This window comes from Nannobrachium achirus (genome assembly GCF_963921795.1).
Source record: "Nannobrachium achirus genome assembly, chromosome: 2".
NCBI classification, from domain to species: Eukaryota; Metazoa; Chordata; class Actinopteri; order Myctophiformes; family Myctophidae; genus Nannobrachium; species Nannobrachium achirus.
Genome location: NC_137811.1, coordinates 8,393,858 through 8,416,275, shown reverse-complemented (window position 1 = coordinate 8,416,275; position 22,418 = coordinate 8,393,858). Strand labels below are relative to the sequence as shown.

The following is a 22,418-nucleotide window of genomic DNA, read 5'->3' as shown; positions in this document are numbered from 1 at the left end:
ATAGCAGATATACAAGCTCACAGCAAGCTTGTAGATCTGCTATTTTTGAAAAAGTCGTGAAAATGTGTGCAAATCTTTGAATATATGTATTTTCAAAGCGAACTAGATATTTTGAGATGGGGGTCCGTGGCCAAATATATATCATTTTGGGGGTCCTTCACATGAAAAGGTTTGAGAACCTTTTCATAGACATAGTAGTCTTGAGTTCTTGAGAGACATAGTAGTCTCTCAAGAACAGACTAACTGAGCTCCAGTTAAGTGAAAAGGACCTTTTCTTTGACGATGGCTGGCCAGATTACTGACATAGAAACATAGGTTTTTCAAAAAACCTTAGAAGGATTCAAAAGACACTTATAGAATCGGGTCAAAATTCAAATTTTCACGATTTAAAAAAAATAGCAGATCTACAAGCTCGCAGCCGCGCTGTGAGCTTGTATATCTGCTATTTTTCAATAGTTAAAGCATAAAATAATGATACACAATGTGTATCTGTTCTAAATGGGTTAAGTTAATGAAATGCCAGCCCAGTTGCAACCCGGTTTCAATGCAAATTTCAAACATGGCCGCCAGGTGAATATGGTCAATAGACCGCTGTCTAATCAAAGACTCAGAACACCTGGCTCATATCAATCTGTGCAGCCGTATCCAACATGGCAGCTATGTAAACAAACACCTGGTGTAACTGACAGATAAACGTTGCTCTCAAGAATGTTTTTGAAAATCTATGAAGCGAGACAACGCAGTAACCGAACATGTATTCTATATTTCATCAACACAGATGTTTTCCGAGACGACCTCTCACTAGACGCACCTGGCATTTATGAATGGTCTACTGTCAGTGCCGTTGGCAATGAAATCCTTTGTTTTCTTGTGTGTCTTTTTTAATATATAACAATGGATTTCGATTTCTCTGGGAGGTTTATACTTAATTGCGCGCTGGCTTGTACTTAGCAGATCCACAAGATCTGCTAAATGTTAATTCTAGCAGGGTTCCCACACATTTCCAAAACGTTTCTAGAATATTTAACCACATTTCCAGGTTGTATAATCATTCAGCGCAATAACGAGTCTCTTACTCCTGTGTGCAATGCCTGAAGAAAGGCAGTGTAGCAAAAATAAATGCATAGAAGGTATTTTGATATAATTCCATTCCAAATTTTGTGCCAAATTATTTTCTACACCAGCTATTCTAGAACATAGTGGATACTAGTTCAACCGATATATCAAAACTAACTATGAGTTAAATTCCTTACGCTTCATCACCTACGATTTACATGGTGCTCTGAATAGTTAGGTTGCACTACACTGGTTGGTGTCACGTCATGTGACAAAGGAACGGATCTACAAGCTAACAAGCTAAGTGTCACGCCGCTCACTTTGTGAGCTTGTAGATCTGTTCTTTTTGCCATACACATTAGGCGGCAATCACGCAGCCCACTACTCTTTTAACATATTTTGCGTAACGTTATACCCTCCTGGAGAATCAATAGCCAAAAACAACGTGGGAACCCTGAACTAGTCATCAAAACATTTATGAAATCATTGTGCAGCCATCGCTGTGCACATCTCTCTATACAATACATTGTGTAGGTATATCCAACTATATACTAAACTGTAGGCACTTCAAACGGCTGTAGCAGGGACCTCATATCCGTGTGTCTTTCAGAAGGAGCTCTCCAGGGTGTCGTACTTGTCTTTGAAGTTCTTCAGCTCCAGGAAGTGCTTGGGCCTCTTGGCGCGTTGCTGCGCGGAGGAGGAGGAAGCCGATTGGTTGGTGGCGCGGGATGGGGAGGAGCTTGATAAAGGTGGAGCCTCGGGCGTCATGGACAGGTCTCTGGCGGCGGACTGGTGATGCTGGTCCACCACGGACATGCTGCTCTGGGTTTTAACCCTGGAGGGTACACATTATTGTGTATCATTATTTTATGCTTTAACTATTGAAAAATAGCAGATATACAAGCTCACAGCGCGGCACCGAGTGCCGCGCTGCAAGCTTGTAGATCCGCTATTTTTGAAAAATCGTGAAAATTAGAATTTTGACCCGATTCTATAAGTGTCTTTTGAATCCTTCTAAGGTTTTTTTTTTTAGAAAAGCCTATGTTTCTATGTCAGCAATCTGGCTATATCCATCGTCAAAGAAAAGGTCCTTTTCACTTCAACTGGAGCTCAGTTGGTCTGTTTTTGAGAGACTACTATGTCAGTGGTGCTCAAACCTTTTCATGTGAAAGACCCCCAAAATTATATTTATTTGGCCACGGACCCCCATCTCAAAATATTTAGTTCCGGGGACCACCCAGAAGCAATTTTTTTGTTACAAACGTTCGCTTTAAAAATACATATATTCAAAGATTTGCACACATTTTCACGACTTTTTCAAAAATAGCAGATCTACAAGCTTGCAGCGCGGCACTCAGTTCTGCGCTGTGAGCTTGTATATCTGCTATTTTTCAATAGTTAAAGCATTCAATAATTCTAGGCCTAAATGCGTTAAAATATGTTTATTTGACAGGGACAATACAAAAATAATTATAGTTATAAAAAAATATATATATTTTTTTTATATGGGGTTCATGGCCGAAGCTAATGTGTAAACCCAGTCCCTGGTTAGGCTTGTATGCAAACATCGACCAAGTAAAAAATTAAGAAATTCAAAAAGGACACGTATGAAGCTCTAATCTAAACAAGCACAAAGGCAATAACAATCCCACATTAAAATCTAAAATTTCTTTCTCGGTTTTGAATGAGGTTAAAGTTACTGCCAATTAAATATGCCTTCTTTGGGTTCTCCCTGCCATAAATCTCCATAGACTTCCATGTAATTTATAGTGCACAGATCATGCACGCCCATGCACAGATCATGCACCATGTTTGTGCAGGCTGTTCACAGCTTTCAAACAAAAAAATCAGATTGGAAATCCGTTCAGGCATTCTTGAGATAATAGTAGGGTTACCAACCGTCCCGTAAAATACGGGATCGTCCCTTTTTTGGAAACTAAAAGACGCGTCCCGTATTGAACTGAAACGGGACGCTCTTTGTCCCGTATTTGAAGGTTGGGGGATAAATATGAATGACGGGATGATTTAATTGAGAAATGACAGCGATTCTGCCTGTCAGAGAGCTTCCACTCTGCTCTCCTCTGAGTCAAGTGCTGCATCCCATTGCTGAGTGAGGCGCTGCGCTGTTTGTAAGCAGCCCATTGGCTTATTAACACAGTGTTGCTAAGACACAGGCTCCGCCGCTCCGCCGCCTACACAATCCGTTCCCATGGGCTGTAGGTACAATCCACAGTTGCCTGCGCGAAAGTGCGAGCGATACCGAGTTGAATGTCTTTAAAAAAGAAAACGCGTGACAGAAGATTGTGTACAAACAGATTAGACATGAATCCATGATAGGTGATAGCCTAAACAACAAAGTGAAAAAGCAAGCAGAAAATAAGCCATGGATATATTGGTATTCCTGGGAGCACTACAGTATTTCTTGTCTGCCAACTACTAAAGCGACCCCAGACTGGCTGGTATGTGAAATAACATAAGCATGCGTTGATTTTGTTTTTAAAACCTAATGGTTATTACTGTATGCCAATATGATTAAACTATTGTTGGGTAACCAAAGAGTGGGCACATGAGAACCAGGTAGACCTGTAAAATAAAAAATACACTACATGATTTTAAGGTAATAGGACATGGCCCAAAGACACCCGAAATGATATTGTGAAAGGAAAAATATGATTTAATATAGGAAAATGCCCGTTTTAGCCAACTTTATAACCGAAAATATCCGATTTTTCGGCGGCGGCTTTGCCGCCGCACCTTTACTCAGAAATATAATGAGGTGTCCCGTATTTGAAACTCTCGGAGTTGGCAACCCTAGATAATAGCCATTATGTTTTACATGTTATGTAAACAAAGATGGCTGCCCTGTATGAAAGATGGGGTTGTATGGGGGTGGAACATGCAAAATCGCGATTGAAATCATGTTTACTAGATTTAATGGGGTCCAAAAAAAAAACATTATTTTTTTCTTTTTTCTTTTTTTTTCTAAGTAAAAGTCGATTTAAGTCGTTTGGCAGGGAAGTCCATAGTGAGATAGTTGATCTGAAAGTCGTTTGGCACTGTATGAGTTAAGACTAAACGTTCAACTCAAAGGTGCTTTATAAATCCTACAGATTTATTTAAAGTAATGCCTCTTCTGTCTGCATGAACACAAAGTTCCCCAGCAAACATTTTTAGGTATATTAGACGTCTAATATACGTCTAAATTTATACTAGACATCTAAGTTTATACGTATAAAAAATGGTCTACCAGAGGTATAGATATGCAAGTTTTTTAGACGTCTAAACTTAGACTAGACGTCTAATATACGTCTACTGGACGTCTAAGTTTATACCTGGGTCAAAAGTAGTGAAAAAATGCAGAGCATCAGAACAGAACCGGCCGTTAAGGTCTAAATATAGACGTCTATTAGACGTCTAAATTTAGACCCAGGTATAAACTTAGACGTCTATTAGACGTATATTAGACGTCTAGTCTAAGTTTAGACGTCTAAAAAACTTGCATAATCTATAACTCTGGTAGACCATTTTTTATACGTATAAACTTAGACGTCTAGTATAAATTGTTTAGTGGGTCAGCTATGTAACAAAAGAGGTCTTAGACTTAATTTATCTCTATCTCTAGCGATACCCATACTCATAACTCATCTGCACGATTTTTTACAATTATTTCCATTTTTACATTGACATTACTTTTTTTTCTCCTTTTTATTATTATTATTTTCTTTTTAACCATTGTACAAAGTAACCAAATGAAGGTGAATACAAAATGAATGACTCACACAGAGGCTAGTTCAGTGAGAGCTTCCTGGTACTTCACAAATTCTGCTTCGCCAAACACCTAAAGACACACACGCACACCCACACCCACACACACACACACACACACACACACACACACACACACAGAAAAACATTAACCTCAGAATCTAAAACAATGGTGTAAAATGTGGTAATATAGAAAGCATGGTAAATCTATACGCAGAGGATTTATTGGCAGCTCTGTCCAGTCCAGGGACTTCAGTTCCAAATCTCCTGAGTTATATCAGGGCATTTGGCAAACTATCAGGGTACACAATCAATTGGGATAAAAGTGAATTCGTAGTGATCATTTGAGCCAGACATTTTTTAAATTTTCTTCCATTCAAAACAGTTACAACTCAATTCACATTATCTGTGTCTCAGGAGCCCAAGAAATCCCAAGCTGCTTTTTAAACTGAATTTCCTGGACATGATAGAGAAGCTAAAAAGCAACATCAGAAGCTGTTACTGCCTTTATCAATGATTGGTCGCATCAATGCTGTACAGATGGTATCACTGCCAAGGTTTTGATACCTGTTCCTTTGTCTTTTTTAAAAGCAACTAGATTCGATTGTTACTTAATTTATCTGGGCAGACAAAATGCCTCGCATTTCCAAAAGTCACTTACAGAAGAATATGTAGGCGAAGGAGACCTCGGCCTTCCAATATTTAACCCATTTAAGGGGGTTCCACACTAGCCGCGGTCACCGCCTCCTAGCAATTCATTTTCAATGGGAGGCGGGCGTCTTTTTCAGCCACGCAGCGAAGTTTTGGGGCGGCGAGGAGAGCGGGCGCGGTCCCGTGAAATCCCCGCGAGCGTGCTCGTTTGTGCATGCGTACGCGGGTGGTGAGAGATGGATTGTGTGCATCTTTGTGAAATACCGCGTGGCGTTTACTCGCTGAGCGCGTGTGTTTGTGTGTTTGTGTGTTTGTGCTGACCGAACCCTCGCTAAAAACTCCAGGGCAAAAATCCACTCGTCCGAGACAGTTTGCCCTCTTGGCTCCCAAGTTGTGGAATAAACTCCCTGTCGCACTTAGAACAACGGACTCACTCGCTACCTTTCGCCGTGGACTTAAGACTCACCTTTTCAGACTCCACCTAAACCCTTAGCACTACAGTAAAATCAATGATCATACATGAAGCTAGTTAACATTTGTTTTTTAGGTTTCTTTAGAACTTGATTATATTGTGTTTTTCTCTAGATAGATATCCATTTACATTGTTATATTGCTGTTAATGTACTGACCTATTATCTTGTTTATTATTGTGATGTTGTATCTGCTTATTGTAAGTCGCTTTGGATTAAAAGCGTCTGCTAAATGCCTAAACTGTAAACTGTAAACTGTCTCACCGCGGCGCGGCCACCGCTGATCCTAGCGGCAGCCCCGACGGCAACCGCCTGTAGTGTGTAGAGCACCTTAGACCGGGTACAGTTTAACTATTAAAAAATAGAAGATATACAAGCTCACAGCGCGGCACTCTGAAAAATCTTGAAAATGCGTGCAAATCTTTGAATGTGTATGTTTTTAAAGCAGACATTTGAAACACAAATCCTTCTTTCTCTTGGTCCCTGGAACAAAATATCTTCAGATGGGGGTCCGTGGTCAAATGCATATAATTCTAGGGAGTCCACTCCTTGACATGAAAAGGCTTGAGAACCACTGACATAGAAACATGGGTTTTTCAGAAAACTGTTAGGATTTAGAGGACATTTTTAGGTATTTTTCAGGCCTTGGGTTAAACATTACTATTCAGCTGCAAAAGCAAGGACTTTATCTTTTTTTTTTAGCAGTGGGGCTTTACTTGAGATGACTGGTCCTCTGTCGCCCCCTTCTGGTTGAAGATTGAATCTATGGCAGTCTCAGACTCCAGAGCAGATTCTGAATCAGAATAGAAAGCTCTGCCAAATGTTTCAGTTTACACCCCAATACATAATCAATAAATCAAACCAGGTATGACGGATGGCATTTTTTCCCCCCAGATATTTACATAGAAAGACAATAAACTGTCCTCTTTTTAAATCGTTAATCGCAATTATTTGAGTGACACTTGATCGTCATGTAAAATGTCATAATCGTGACAGCCCTAAATGCAATACAGTGCAACTTCCATTCATAGACTTTCACCAACTATCCCTGCTTTCTGATGGTCACCGATCCCACCCATGTGTCCCTTTGTTGTGTCTTTCCTATTTGTCTAGTTGTTTTTCTTTCTTTCTGTATTGTCAAGCTTCTTTTAAATTGTCTTGTGGTGTCTTGTATTGTTGTGTAGTGTTATCAAAAAATATAAATAAAGTATAGGGGGAAAAAAAGAATTGGAACAATGCATATGAAATGTATTTCGCTAGGGCGCAGGGCATTAACAACTTGTGATTTTTGCAAGTCGACTCGACTCCAAATACATATCATTTTGGGGGTCCTTCATCATGAAAAGGTTTGAGAACCACTGACATAGTAGTCTCTCAAGAACAGACTAACTGAGCTCCAGTTAAGTGAAAAGGACCTTTTCTTTGACGATGGCTGACCAGATTGCTGACATAGAAACATAGGTTTTTCAAAAAACCTTAGAAGGATTCAAAGAGACACTTATAGAATTGGGTCAAAATCTAAATATTCACGATTTTGAAAAAATAGCAGATCTACAAGCTCGCAGCGAGGCACTCGGTGCCGTGTTGTGAGCTTGTATACCTTATAAAATAATAATACGCAAATGTGTACCCGGTCTAAATGGGTTAATGCCCTCACACCAGTGGCGTCAGTTCAGCAAAAGCTAGGGTATGGCAAAGATGGGAGTCCTCATGGAAAAGAGGCATTACATTTTGTATAACACGGTTCTATTGTGAAAATAGCAGATCTACATGCTCACAACGCCTCGCAGCGCGAGGCGTTGTGAGCATGTAGATCGGCTATTTTCACAATGTCTAAAAAAAATCGAGTTTTGTCAGTTTTTTACACAGGTTTCTATGGTTTCTTGGGCTGGATATGGCAGCCTGGAACGGTTGTTCAAGTGCAGCTAAAAGTGCAGCTAAACTTGGCATGTTACACGTGCCACAATTAATAATAAAATGCATTGCACTATATATACCATTCCGTCAAGATGGGGAGAATACAAGTGTGGAGAATATAATTATAATAGCTTGTTAAAGTGATCATGTTGTAACATTTTGCATTTGTAGTTATTTTACTGTAATTTAACAACATATTAACAAGTAACTTTTATTTTCCCCCCTGGACCCAGGGTATGGCAGCTGCATACCCCTGCCATACCCAATTGACGCCCCTGCCTCACACACACACACACACACACACACACACACCTCGGTGCCGTGGCGTGCGCTGTCGTAGCCTCTCAGCAGGGTGTCTATCAGGGAGCTGGCGGTGTCCTGGATGACAGGGTGGGAGGTCCTCAGCTCCAGCAGCCACGTCCGGAACCTTCTCCCCGTCAGAGCGCTGGGCGCGCCTCCCAGCTCCCTGAACGGCAGGTCTGGACCCAACGGAACCACAAACAAACCACACCTTATGAGATAAAGCAATAAGCCACCAGAAAGCGTGGTTTTTGTGACTTTTCTTTTCCATCTTTGGTAAATGATAATCCTTGTCAACGTTGCTTTTCTTTAGGGTTGTCACGATACAACGCACAATATGGGCTCATAATATCTATATTATTAGTGTGGTTGACCGACAGACAGGGCAACACACTATAGTCCTGGGGAAACTTTATTTATTCCTCTAGATAAACCTTATTTTAGATAAACTTTATTTGTGAATGTCAATCAATAGGGAATCAATGGGAATCAATGGGAGTGGGAATCAATAGGGAATCAATTGGTCGCTTGCTGCAGAATCTCTAGTTATAGGTGTCTTACTAGTATATTGTCACTGTCGTTCAGAAACCTCGTATCTCCAAGTTTCAAAGTTTTTTCGCGAAGCAAAGCCCTGCTTCATCAGACAAGGCCGTCGCACCAAAGTAGTGAAAACAGCCGATCTACAAGCACACAACGCCTCGCAGTGCGAGGCGTTGTGTGCTTGTAGATCGGCTGTTTTCACTAGTTTAAATCATTTTAAAATGAAAAATACAAAACAAACGGTTTTGGACATACAAGGTTTCCACCCGACAACGATGATATATAGAAAGGGAGGAAAATCAACATTGGCCATCATCTTCAGTTTAAAATATGCCCATACTCTACCCGGTGCCTGCTGTAACTTAATTAAATATGCAGAGATGATCGGATAAGTACAAAGTTAATTGACCTCAAGGTCGCCGTTCTCTACTGCAAATCGGCGGACCCCAAAGATATTAGCGTAAAACTATTTAGTAACATTTATCATTTTCGACAGCTGCAAGGCACGGCTCGAAATGGGGGGGAAAAAAATAGAGCTTGTAGATCAGCTAGTTGGGTCCATTTGTACAATCTCAGAGTTACAGGCCTGTAAGGTTCCATTTGGTTCCATGTGTACAATCTCAGAGTTACAGACCTTTATGGGTCCATTTGGTTCCTAAATATCAGTCATTTAGCTAGGGACCGTCCTCGAGGGCCCCTGGGAGTGCCCTGGACCTCACACTGAGAACCCATAAGGAAATATGTAAGCAGTGGTTTTCAAACATCAAGGAAGCCATGCTTACCAGTGTCTCTAATGGCATCTAGCGCCCTCATCCTGTAGAGGTAGTCATAGCAACCTGCAACACACACACACACACACACACACACACACACACACACACACACACACACACACACACACACACACACACACACACACACACACACACACACACACACAGACTTACTTTCATACACCGATGGCGGAGGTAACCATGCAAGTCTGCGAGTCTGTTCTCCTATATGGCAGTGAATGCTGGGACCTGAAGCCAACCCTGCAGAAGTCTCTAGGCGGGTGCTACACCAGAATGTTATGTGTAGTGCTCACCATCAGCAAGAGTACACATGTTACCAACACGAATCTGTATGCTGGAATACCAAGGGTGAACGATAAAATAGCAGCCAGGAGAAAGAGACTTGCAGGACACTGCCAAAGACACCAGGAGCTGCCAGCCAGCAAACTGGTGCTGTGGGAACCAACACAAGGGCACCGGTCACGAGGACGTTAGGCTGGCAGGGCCAGTGTTGTTTTTGACAGCAAATTTTGATTTAGTTTCAGTCAGTCTTTTGAATAAAATGTCATTTAGTTTTAGTCATAATTCAGTCAACTGAAAAGTTTTAGTTTTTGTCTGGTTTTAGTCGACTAAATATCATAAGATTTTAGGCGACTACATCTACAGTTGATTTAGTCAACTAAAATGTATTTTGGCTGGCCTTGATGGCATCGTAATGACTGATTTTACACTTGGTTGCATGGTGAAAATAGCGCGACGCGTTGTGAGCTTGTAGATCGGCTATTTTCAGCACACAACACCTGAGAGCAACCTAACATAAAATTACGCTCTTCAGCACTAGTCCGTGCCTAACGTTTTTGTCTAGTTTTTCTTTTGTTGACGAAATATGACAATATATTTAGTCTTAGTTACAGTATAGTGACCACAGCTTAGTTTTTATTTGGTTTTCGTCAGTGAAAAAAAGTCGACAAACATTTTTCGTCATAGTTTTAGTCGACGAAATCAACACTGGGCAGAGCGCAGACGTTCTATGACCCAGAAGGGCGGGGATACGGGCGACGATGGAGGGCTCGTCTGAGGACGACTTAGAGCAGTGTTTCTCAACCTTTTTTCTGCATGGGCACACTTTTCATGTCCCAAGAATCCATGGGCACACCAACATAATACGGTGGGTGTAAATATCGTCACTGTCGGGAAGAAACCTTGTATCTCCAGGTTTCAAATGTGTACGTTTCTTCGCGAAGTAACACCCTGCTTCATCATACAAGGCTGTCGCACAACAGTAGTGATCTACAAGCAAACAACGCCTCGCACCGCAAGGCGTTGTGTGCTTGTAGATCGGCTGTTTTCACTTGTTTAAATCATTTTTAAAATGCTAAATACAATACTGGCTTTCAAGCAGTTTCAAGGGGCACACTTGACCCTTCTCAGGGGCACACCAAAGATCCCCAGGCACAGTGGTTGAGAAACAATGACCTAGAGGTTAAACCCTAACCCTAACCGCACGCTAGGGCTGTAATCTAGCTCTGTTTTAGGGATTCGAACTTCGGGGGGATTTTCCGAACGGACCATCGAACCTTTGATTTTTAATTAATTGAATAAAAACCGAACAATCGGACCATCGAACCATCGAACGTACTGTACCTTTAACCAGCTAAAACAGTGTAGGAAATGTGTTAAATGCGCTGTTTTATCCATTGAAAACGCGTTGATGCGTGACCGCATTAACATGTAGGCTAACACTTGGAAAGTCCAATCCAATCGGAGAAAATGTTGCGCTGTTTGTTGACGAACAGGCTCAATGTATGGCGGAGTTGCACGGATGATGATTAGACTTGGTGACTGCGTCGGAGCGTGTCGCGTTCGGGCTGAACTGGTCTCGATGTAACAACCCCAGAAATCGCATTATTGATCCTTTAGGGGTTGCAATGAAATCCATCTTTGCTTATCTCATGCTTAGGAGAAAGGCTGTTTAATCTTTGGATGCGTGGATGGGTGTTCGCTATTCGGAGCACAAACAAGTCAGTCTCTGCCCAGCTCAGAGTGCTCTGTCATCAAGTGTGTGTCAGCGAGGCTGGTTCGCGGCCCCAACAGGAGCGGAATTGGAGCAGAGGACGGTCCTTGATCGCTCCAAGCTGTTCTAGCGCATTTTAAAACTACTTTAACGGTCACCATTAACTGTTAGTATTTCGTATTTGGCTATTTCTACTACTGTGATATTCTGGCACATTCTGATAATTATTTTTCATGTAAAAAAAAGAAAAAAAAAACCTGAACCCATTAATTTAGAACTTTTGCCAACGTAACGAACGTTCGAATCCCCGAACGTTTGCTTGCAGCCCTACCGCACACCAGACTAATTGGTGTGTGTGTGTGTCCATACCAGCAGTGTGTGGTCCAGAGGTCAGTCTGTCATCATCAGGCGACAGCAGACGGGGTTCAAACTTGATTCTTTGGACCTTGGTGAGTTTGGAGTCGATCTCCTGTCTGAGCTCCTGTGATCACACAAACACACGCACGCACGCACGCACGCACGCACGCACACACACACACACACACAGTTAATATGCCATCAACATGTAACCATTTTAACCCTATATGAATCAGTTAATTGAAAATAGACAATCTCCAAGCTCACAATGTGTCACAAAAATGTCTCATTAAAATAGCTTCATACGATGGCCTGCTCATGGCACATGTTGTAATAAGACGGTATTACAGAACGCACCATTAGCAAACCATCACTTATTTTAATGAGATGGTATATTATTATATAGTTATATATCTCCCTACATGTTGGGTGTATAGGTGCATTTTTTTGTAATAAGTAACAATGTGGTAATATGTTTTTTTCACCATAGGACTTTTGTGTCCTACATAACAGTGGTTCTCAAACGTTTCAGGCCGCGACCCCCAAAATAATCATATCTATGGTATATATCATAACTGGGAACCCCCCACCCCCCCCCATCCTGACAAGCACTAAGTTGAGGAATTACACATTGTATAACACGGTTCTATTGTGAAAATAGCAGATCTACATGTTCTTCTAAATGTAGATCTGCTATTTTCACAATGTCTGCCTCTTTGACAATTTGGCCAATGTTTGATTTGTCATTTTAGAAGAATTAAAAAGTCCTTAAATTGTCACTTTAGAAATGTGCAAATACGATCTTTAAATTTAAACGTTATGTTGGTTTGTTTACTGTTGAGTGAGAAAACAATGTTGCACATTAAGGTAATCATCTGGGGACACCCAGGGGTTGACACTAAGCTCTCCGAGGCACTTGACCGTCGGGCAAGTATTTTCTACTTGCCCAAAGGTCATGCCCACTTGCCCCGAAAAGTAAATTGTCCATTGTAAAATGATAGGTAAGACTGTAATTACCACTCATTTTAACACTTATTTCTTTACTTTCTGAGGCTGTCCAATAAAAAATGTCATACCGCAATACCTCCAAATACAAAGACCAAATACCTACCTACATGGCTATGATTGACTATGTCTATATATATCTTGTTACATTCCACAGACCAGAACACGGTTAGGTGTTTAGACCGATATCTCATCATGTTTATAGACGGTTGCGTCCCCTCTCAAATTAGCACTTGCCCGGTCGGGCAACCTGAAAGCAAACTTCACCTGCCTGAAGGTTTTATTTACCTGCCGGGGGCAGGTGGGCAAGCCTTAGTGTCAATGCCTGGGACACCCCCAAAATACTTTGGGGACCCTCCTGGGGGTCCCGACCCGCAGGTTGAGAACCACTGCTATTAGTGCTATATGACATAGGGTCAGTATTTGTACCTTGGGTCCGTTGTGTCCCAGGGGAACATGAGGTCCTCTGCGAGACTTGACGGCAAACCTCATGATCTGACGCTTGACGAAGATGAACAGCAACACAAACACCTGCAGCGAGCACAAGAGACAAGCAACGTTTATGTTTTTACTACACTGAAATTTGGTTAATAATAATTCATGTTTGTATAGCACCTGTCGAAGCCGTGTTACACATATGCTTAACACAATAATTAAAACACACTTAAAATAGTCAAATAAAACATAAAAAAATAAATGTATTGTTACTGTCAGGCAGAAACCTTGTAAACATACCTTGTAAAGCAGCTAAAATAGCAGATCCACAAGCTCACGACGGCGTGCCGTAATGCGACACGTGAGCTTGTAGATCGGCTACTTTCAATATGTTTGAAAAGGTTTGAAAGTGAAAGTGGCCGGGTGTGTGGGGCAGGTACAGATTAACCCCCACATGGAATGCTGGGCCAAACTATCTTTTAGATTTTCAAAATGGTCCAGCCTATACGCACATATTTGATATTTGATTAACCTAATACATTTCAGTTTAGTAAATTGTCGATGTTCTCCCCAAGGGCCTGTGGGCCTCGGCCCCACTGTCCCAATGGCAAATGGTTAATTGCATTCATCGCCTTTATCCAAGGCGCTTTACAGAGATTGAAACAATGAAGGAGTAGCCAGCACACAAGGAAAGAAGGAATATCCTTTTCACATGGTTTATTTACATCTGGACCAGAGGACTGTCCTCTGTCTGCTACTCCTTCATTGTTTCATGATATTATTGAGCCGTGCACCGCAAAGACTTTATTTCAATTGGAGTGTTGCAGGCTTTCTGCTTTGTTGCAGTTACCTCTCTCTAGCTTTACAGAGATTGTGCATTACAGTCACCCATTCACACACACACACACACACACACACACACACACACACACACACACACACACACACACACACACACACACACACACACACACACACACACACACACACACACACACACACACACTTTCATACACCGATGGCAGAGGAAACCATGCAAGGCAGGCATCAACCTGCTCACCGGGAGCAACTAGGGGTTCAGAGTCTTGCTCAAGGACTCTTCAACACTAACTCTGGGGGAGCCCGGGATCGAACAGGGAACCCTTCGGGAACCCTCTGTGTTCTAAGACGGCTACTCTAACCTAAGGGTGGGCGATATGAAAAAATACAATATCACAATATTTTTCCAAGCTGTATCACGATACACAATTTTATCACGATTCTTTTTCACATTGGTTTTCATGGTTATTTTTCAAGTTACTTGACAAAAACAAGACTCTCTGGGTTCCTTTTGGGAGGTCTATATTGAACTACAAGTATGTAACTCTGACAGTATACAAATGAAACCAAATGGACCCTTACGGGTCCGAGTTAAGTGGAGACCATGACATGTTAAAGTTTGAGAACTACTGATTTAGACCAAAATGCATGTTTAAATTGAATTCTGCAATGAATCTCTGTATTAACGATTAAACAGGATTTTTTTACAAGGCCCCATCAATTGTATCACGATATAAACGATACCTCTGAAAGGTGTATCGTGGAGACATTGTATCGCCTCAACGATAATTATCACCATATCGCCCACCCCTACTCTAACCCTGAGCCACTTTCCCCCCTAATCCGTCCTTGGTGTGAGAGGGTTTTATAAATACTGACCCAATGAAAGGTATTAACAACAGCTTGTGACTAAATAATAACTACATTGAGTCCATTGGAACAAAGGTTATTTTTGTCCATTTCCTGAAACGTAACGCTTTTGGACATACATGGTTTCCACCTGACAGTGAGGATGTCATGCAGGGGCTGAAGTTTGTGGTTTACAGTCTGGTAAATCAAAAAATATCTATATTAAAAAAAATATATATATGAATGGACTGTTATTTAACGTCATGATAATGCAAGTACTCAACCAGTACTTGAGTCAAAGTATAAATATACTCCTGGTCAAATTAGTACGCTCTCTCTGTCTAATTTGTACTTGAGGTAAAGTGTGTTTTTAAAAATACCAAATATTCAAAAGTGTCAAAATATCAATACTAGTAAAATAGGGATATACAAACTCATTGACAAGCTTGTAGATTTGCTATTTTCAGAGTCAAAAGTACAATATAGGCTATGCAATTGAAAGTGAATAACGAAAAATACTATACAAATACCTCCAGTAAAGTATGCTGTTACTGTATATACCCATTCCAAAAATGTATTTAACTAGCCAATGCAAAATATTTGTACAATTGCCACAAAACCTTTATATCCAATCAATATGGGTATAAGTCGAAGGGTACATTTAATTAAGTCAGATATAATGATGTACTGTGCATGACAGTTCAAATCATGTAGACTATCCCTGTCTCAGTCTCCATCTCTTTACTAAACAGAAAACACATTTTCTAGAGTGTATAGCACTGATTACTATGACAATATAGAGCTATTTAACACTGTTACTGAACACTCTATAGCAATGATTACTGTCAGAATGTAGCTCTGGTCCATCGCGTCTCCTCCCGGAGACCAACATCAGTCAAAATAAACAAAACCGTTTCACTACTCACCAAACCAAAGGTCGTTTTGCGCTGTTGAAAGTCTATTCTCCGCGGTGGTGAGCCCCTCAGCACCCCACCTACTCTGTAAAATACATTATTTTTGGCATGAAATAAAGTGCATCCAACTCGACCGCCGCTTATTTCCGGGTTGTGAACCATTGTATCTGGCGGTGGCCGCTAGGTGGCCTGAGGTGTGTGCGTTTTATTTCATGACAAAAATAATGTATTTTACAGAGTAGGTGGGGTGCTGAGAGGTTTGCCACCGCGGAGAATAGACTTTCAACAACGCAAAACTACCTTTGGTTTGGTGAGTAGTGAAGTAGTTTAGTTTATTTTGACTGATGTTGAGCGCTCGGAGGGGCCGACAATCTCGAGTCCAGGCGTTTCCCGACGGGTCTGTCAGAGCGTCTCCGGGAGGAGACGCGATGGACCAGAGCTAGTCAGAATGGTGCTTTAATCTTGTGTTTTCAAACAGTAATAACAGTGTAACTCACCAGACTGCCGTATGCCATCACCAGCACCACATTAACGCTAGACAGAGGAGCATCAGACCTCATCGTGAAGTCTGTCTCCCCGAGTAAAATAAAACACGATCACTACGAATTATGATAAAATCATAACTTTACTTCACAACAAACTCCCCTGATATAAATTAATGTAATCACAACTCACGCTGTGTCATAACTGACACGGTTTTAAGCCATAAGCAGTGAACTCCCAAAGTGCTGCGACCGGAAAATAAAACTGCAGCAACTTTTCTGTCTACACCCAAACTGTTCACCTATTGAATTGTGCGACCCCAGCTATTGATGCACCGAATTCATGTGTCAGTTCTTGGTCAAATACTACGCTTTGGTTGGAGAATAGCGTCTGCTTATTGTCGCTTCTGGACCGCCTGAGGTTTGGCTTAGATGCGAAGGAATCGTCTCTAGAGTCACGGAACTTAATGGGTCACCGATTTCGGTGTGAAATCATGCCTGGATTTGTTGTCTTCCGGGATGACCACGTGATGTCGCAAGAGGCTCGCTGACGTCAACGACGTGTTGTTTGTGTTCCGTGTTGCCCTCTGCTGTTCAAACAGTGAACGACGGTTCATTTCAATTCAATTCAAAGGAGCTTTTATTGGCATGAGAAAACATACATTTTACATTACCAAAGCAGGTGTCAAAATATAATAAAATCAGCGTATGTATTCAGTTGGAGGGGGCTCATAATTGTGTAAACAAAGCAGGGTCATTCCTAGTGGTGCCATTTCAGCCCAGAAACCTTTAATTTTTATGTATTTATGTATTTATTTGTACAGGATTTTTGGGGGACTTTTTCATTCCTTTATTTGATAGGATATAGTAGACTGACAGGAAATGGGGAGAGAGATGGGGAATGACATGTGGCAAAGGTTGTCTGGATCGGGAATCGAACCGGCGACGCCAACAGGCATCATAGCCTAGCCCTAGTATGTGGTATGCGCCTGGACCTAGGCTAGCGGGCCCCCATCTGTACAGGATTTTAACTAAGAGGGCATGTTCAGCTGTCAAAAAATATATATCTGTAGCCTAGTAAATGACCAACTTCCCTATGGTTTCCGGAAGAGGGCGGTTTACGAGGCTAATATATCTGACCAGCTTGATTAATTATTTCCTAAATTATTTGACCAAATGCATCACACATTAATGGGACAAATTTTAAACATGTCATTCCATAACTCAGCATCCAGTTGTGAAGGCCACACGCCACCCTAATCTGATCATAAAATGATTATTTCATCCCAAAAATGGACTTACCTTCTCACACTCCTATAGTGTGTACGAATGTACCTGATTATTTCTCACAAGTCATGGACAGCAGAGGCCAGTTTAATTTAGCCATCTTACATGGAGTACAGTCCAATAACAAGATTCATTACTAGCTTATAACTAGTTAGGCCTACATGTGACTGTGCAGTGCTTCTCGTGAAGAAGTATGCCATGATGCAATAATGTCTTGCCATATAATTTATGTAATATGCAGCCCCAAATCCTCCTCCCAACATAATGTAAAGTAAAACCTAATACAGTGGAGTCTGTATACACCTTTTAATTTATTAATTTCCAAACCTTAATATGAAATAATTCCTGAATCCCTGTACTGTCAGATAATCTGGTTTTGTATTAACCACCGTTTTAATACTTGACAGCATGCTTTTCCAGCGTCTAGTATCAGACTATATTTGACCTTGAGTGGTTCAAATGACATCAACGCACCTCCCTCATACGAATCCTCCACACAAACTATTCCTAATTGAATCCACCGTGGTCCTATGAACAGGGACGTGCAGAGAATGTAAGAGATTTCTAAAATAGCAGATCTCCAAGCTCTCTGTGCTTGATACCACACTGAGCTAAGCAAAATGAGGTGAATACTGGAGATGTGACGTAGGCCTATACGGCATGGAATTCTACACAAAGAGGGTAATTATTCTTTTCAATATAAGATGATGCATTCAAGTTCAGGAGAGTTTGGACAAGGCCATTTTCTTGAATGCTGCCTTCAGGTATGTATGGCATGGAAAGAGGGGGAATTTGTGTTTCTTTCACCATAGTAAAAACTGCATTCATGGTCTGGAGAGAGGGCACAGGCAGATAAAAGGGCAGGGGCTCAAGCCCCCTCTGATCAGTCTGATGTCTATCACGTGCCTGCTCATAGTGGGAGAAATATGTGAAAAAGGTGTTCACTTCCGGCAGAAAGCGTGAAAATTTGCACCTAGGGGTATTTTTGTGTGCTGAATTAAAACATTGACGGTCCCAAGCACTTTTCTCAAATTCACTTTTCTCTAATTCACTTACCATAGGGTTAGGGTTAGGAAAAAAAGACCCCCCAAAAATCTTCTTTAAGTAGCATGTGAGGGGTCTATCTAGGGGGTTTTCATGATTCTGAATCCATTGCAAGCATTTGTTTTGCACAAAAACATTCCTTTGGCAAGAAATGGACCCCACAAAACTATGATTTAGTGTTGAGTCATCACTTTTCACAGTTGTGTAGGGTCCATTTCTTGCCCAAGGAATGTTTTTCGTGCAAAACAAATGCTTGCAATGGATTCAGAATCATGAAAACCCCTTAGATAGACCCCTCACATGCTATTTAAAGAAGAGTTTTTGGGGGGTCTTTTTTCCCTAGTATGGTAGGCCTAAGTGAATTAGAGCCACCAGATCCCATGGGAAAAGTGCTTGGGACCGTCAATGTTTGAATTCGGCGCACAAAAATACCCCTAGGTGCAATTTTTCACGCTTTCTGCCGGAAGTGAACACATTAGCCTATTATGGTTACATATTTCTTCCACTATCATACAAATCCTCCACATAAACTATTCCTAATTGAAGCCACCATGGCCCTATGAATAGTTTCTCTTATTAAGCCAGATAGAACAGTTAAGTGATAGTCCCGGATTGATGCGTTATTCTCCACGATTCCCTATCGAGAATGTACAGTAGGCCTATGTCGTGTCAATTCTGTAAGGCAGTGGTCCAAATTATTTTGGCGGGTCCCCAGATGATTAAATTAATGTGCAACATTGTTTTCTCACTCAACAGTAAACAAACCAACATAAAGTTTAAGTGTCGAGGGTATATGCACATTTCTAACGTGACAATTTTAGGACTTTTTAATACATGACAAATTAAACATTGGTCAAATTGTCAAATATTAGAGGCATACATTGTGAAAATAGCCAATCTACATGCTCACAACGCGAGGCGTTGTGAGCATGTAGATCTGCTATTTTCACAATAGAACCCTGTTATACAAAAACAAAATGTAATGCCTCAACTGTTAGTGCTCGTCAGGGTGGGGGGTCCCCAGTTAAAATATGATTATTTTGGGGGTCGCAGCCTGAAAAGGTTGAGAACCACTGCTGTAAGGCACCTTTCAACCCTTGTCACCAAGGGCTTATTTGGGGTGTTCCTTTGCGCTGTACGCCATTCTTTGTTTTGATTGTAGGCCTACTTGTGCTTATGTGCTCATAAAATATTCAATCAATCAATCAATCAATCAATCAATCAATCAATCAATCAATGAAATTAATAAAAATAGGTGACAGTACGTGTTGACATTTCATCCAGCTCATACCGAGTTAAATACTGTCTCACACTTCACCTGAGTGTGCGTGCGTGTGTGCGTGCGTGCGTGCGTGCGTGCGTGCGTGCGTGTGTGTGCGTGTGTGTGTTAGTGTGCGTGTGCGAGTGCACAAGAGGGGGAGAGGGACAGACAGACAGAGAGAGAGAGAGAGAGAGAGAGAGAGAGAGAGAGAGAGAGAGAGAGAGAGAGAGAGAGAGGGAGGTCTACTTCCTGTAGAGAGCACAGTCATGTCATTCTTATGTTGTGGGTGTGAGTGTTGAACACTGAGGAGCTCTTTATGTGTAAACCCCCACTGACTGACTGACTGATAACTCTCTAACTCTGTCTGCTGTGTGTGGCGGTGGATTCATGCATGCAACACCACTGGACCGCTAGATCATTGAATGAAGGTGAGAGTGACACTTTGTTTTCCACCATTCTTCCTCATGGACATAGCAGTCATCAAAATGTCACCTTCCATGCATTCATCCTGCATTCATAGCCTATAGCCACACCTTGCATTTTGATCATTATTCCAATGCCAATCAAGATGTAGTTTCTTCAGTTTGATGTAAAGCTCTTTATACGTTTGTTGTTGTGCTATACTAACAAAATGTGACTATATTATATTATAATAAGCTAATCATAATAATATTTATTATTATTATTAGTAGTAGTAGTAGTAGTAGTAGCAGTAGTAGTAGTAGTATTCATATTTGTTTTGTTTCATAAATAATCTTTGAGTAGAAAAGCACTCTTTAGTTATATTTTTTTCCCTTTATATAGAGCGGCAGCTGTCATATTATTATTATTGTGTAACTGTATTATTTTCACTCCTGTCTACGTAATCCCCTTTGGAAGCAGAATCTGTACTCTCTATACTGCATGCTTGCAAGTGTTCATTTTGACAGCAAAGTCTGATTTAGTTTGAGTCATACTTTAGTTATCCGAATATGTTTTAGTTTGAATCTGTTGTCACCAAAAAGACCCAATCTCACAACAAATCGCTGTGCTCACGCGTAAGCTTGGGAATCGTCTATTTTCGGAATGTGACACCGGACTAAAAACACCATTTTAGTCTTACATTATTTACAAAATTGTCATAAATATTTGGTCATTTTTAGTCTTCATCTTCAATTTTATTTTGTTTTCGTCAGTGAAAAGAAAGGCAGTCGACAAACATGCAAAAGCAGCTGCACACAGAACCTGTCAGCAGAATGTATCAGAGATGAATATCAGAGATGAGTGTAAAACAGTTGAAGCGTTGAGACGCTGAAACCACAGTTTCCTGTCTGTCGCTCAGCGGAAATCACACACACACACACACACACACACACACACACACACACACACACACACACACACACACACACACACACACACACACTAAACTGTACATGAAGCAAGACTGCTACTGTAGCTGCACTCTGCTATTTCATTTTTTCTTTCTTTTTTTTTTTGCATGACACCCGCTCAAAAGTATATCGTCACTGTCGGGGAGAAACCTCCAAGTTTCAAATGTGTACGCTTTTACGTAAGTAAAGCCCTGCTTCATCATACAAGGCTGTCGCACAAAAGTAGTGAAAACCGACAAGCACACACAAGCAAACAACGCCTCACATCGCAAGGCGTTGTGTGCAATCTGTGCATGTCTCCATTCCGACATGTCTCCTTTCCGACATGTCTCCATTCCGACACTAACCCTATCCCTTACCCTAACCCTAACCCTAACTCTAACCCTAACCTCTATGGAAGTGTTGCCACTCCGACAATAAGAAGTCAATGTCGGAATGGAGAGAGCCCCCCGTTGTGTTCTTGTCTATCTGCTATTCTCAGTAGTTTAAATCATTTGTTTTAAATGATACATACAAAACGAACAGTTTTGGACATACAAGGTTTCCACCCGACAACAACGATATGCAGTAAGCATAACTCAGGCTTACATGAAGCTGAAGCATCAAAGCCAAAGAGCTACCATACTGTACATGAGCATGTATGGATATACCGTAGGTCAAGTTGCACAGCAGTCATATTGGAAAGAAATTGGGCCCTTTCCTTACTTCCTTCACAGGTGTTACCAATGACAATGATACCAATGATGGCTCTGTTCCATTTAGTGTAGCGCAGCTGAGCTCAATCGTTTTACTGTAATTTAAAGCGAGGAGCCCTTGTGTATAAACAGGTTTGGGTAAAACGGTCAGGCCCCCAGGCTCGCAATGCAGATAAATACACTTAAACAACACTACAATTACAATTTACAATTTAGGCATTTAGCAGACGCTTTTAATCCAAAGCGACTTACAATAAGCAGGTCACTATAATAAGCAAGATAATATGTCAGTACATCAACAACAATATAACAAACGCATAGGAATATCAATCTAGAAACAATTCTAAAACCTAAAAATGCTATCTAGCTTCATGTGTGGTCACCGAGGGAAGGGGAGTGTTACAGTAGTGC

General features: G+C 41.2%; 1 protein-coding gene across 1 annotated transcript; it reads right to left on the bottom strand.

Moving 5' to 3' along the window:
• Positions 1 to 494: 494 nt before the first annotated feature.
• Positions 495 to 13,379, bottom strand: LOC308304622 (protein C1orf43 homolog). The gene is made up of 6 exons (XM_080749247.1): positions 13,278 to 13,379; positions 11,856 to 11,967; positions 9,482 to 9,535; positions 8,172 to 8,338; positions 4,836 to 4,894; positions 495 to 1,891 (listed from the first exon to the last, which is right to left on the bottom strand). The coding sequence occupies exons 1-6, from the start codon at positions 13,338 to 13,340 to the stop codon at positions 1,663 to 1,665; spliced, it is 684 nt and encodes a 227-aa protein (XP_080605373.1). The 5' UTR covers positions 13,341 to 13,379; the 3' UTR covers positions 495 to 1,662.
• Between the last annotated feature and the right edge of the window lie 9,039 nt (positions 13,380 to 22,418).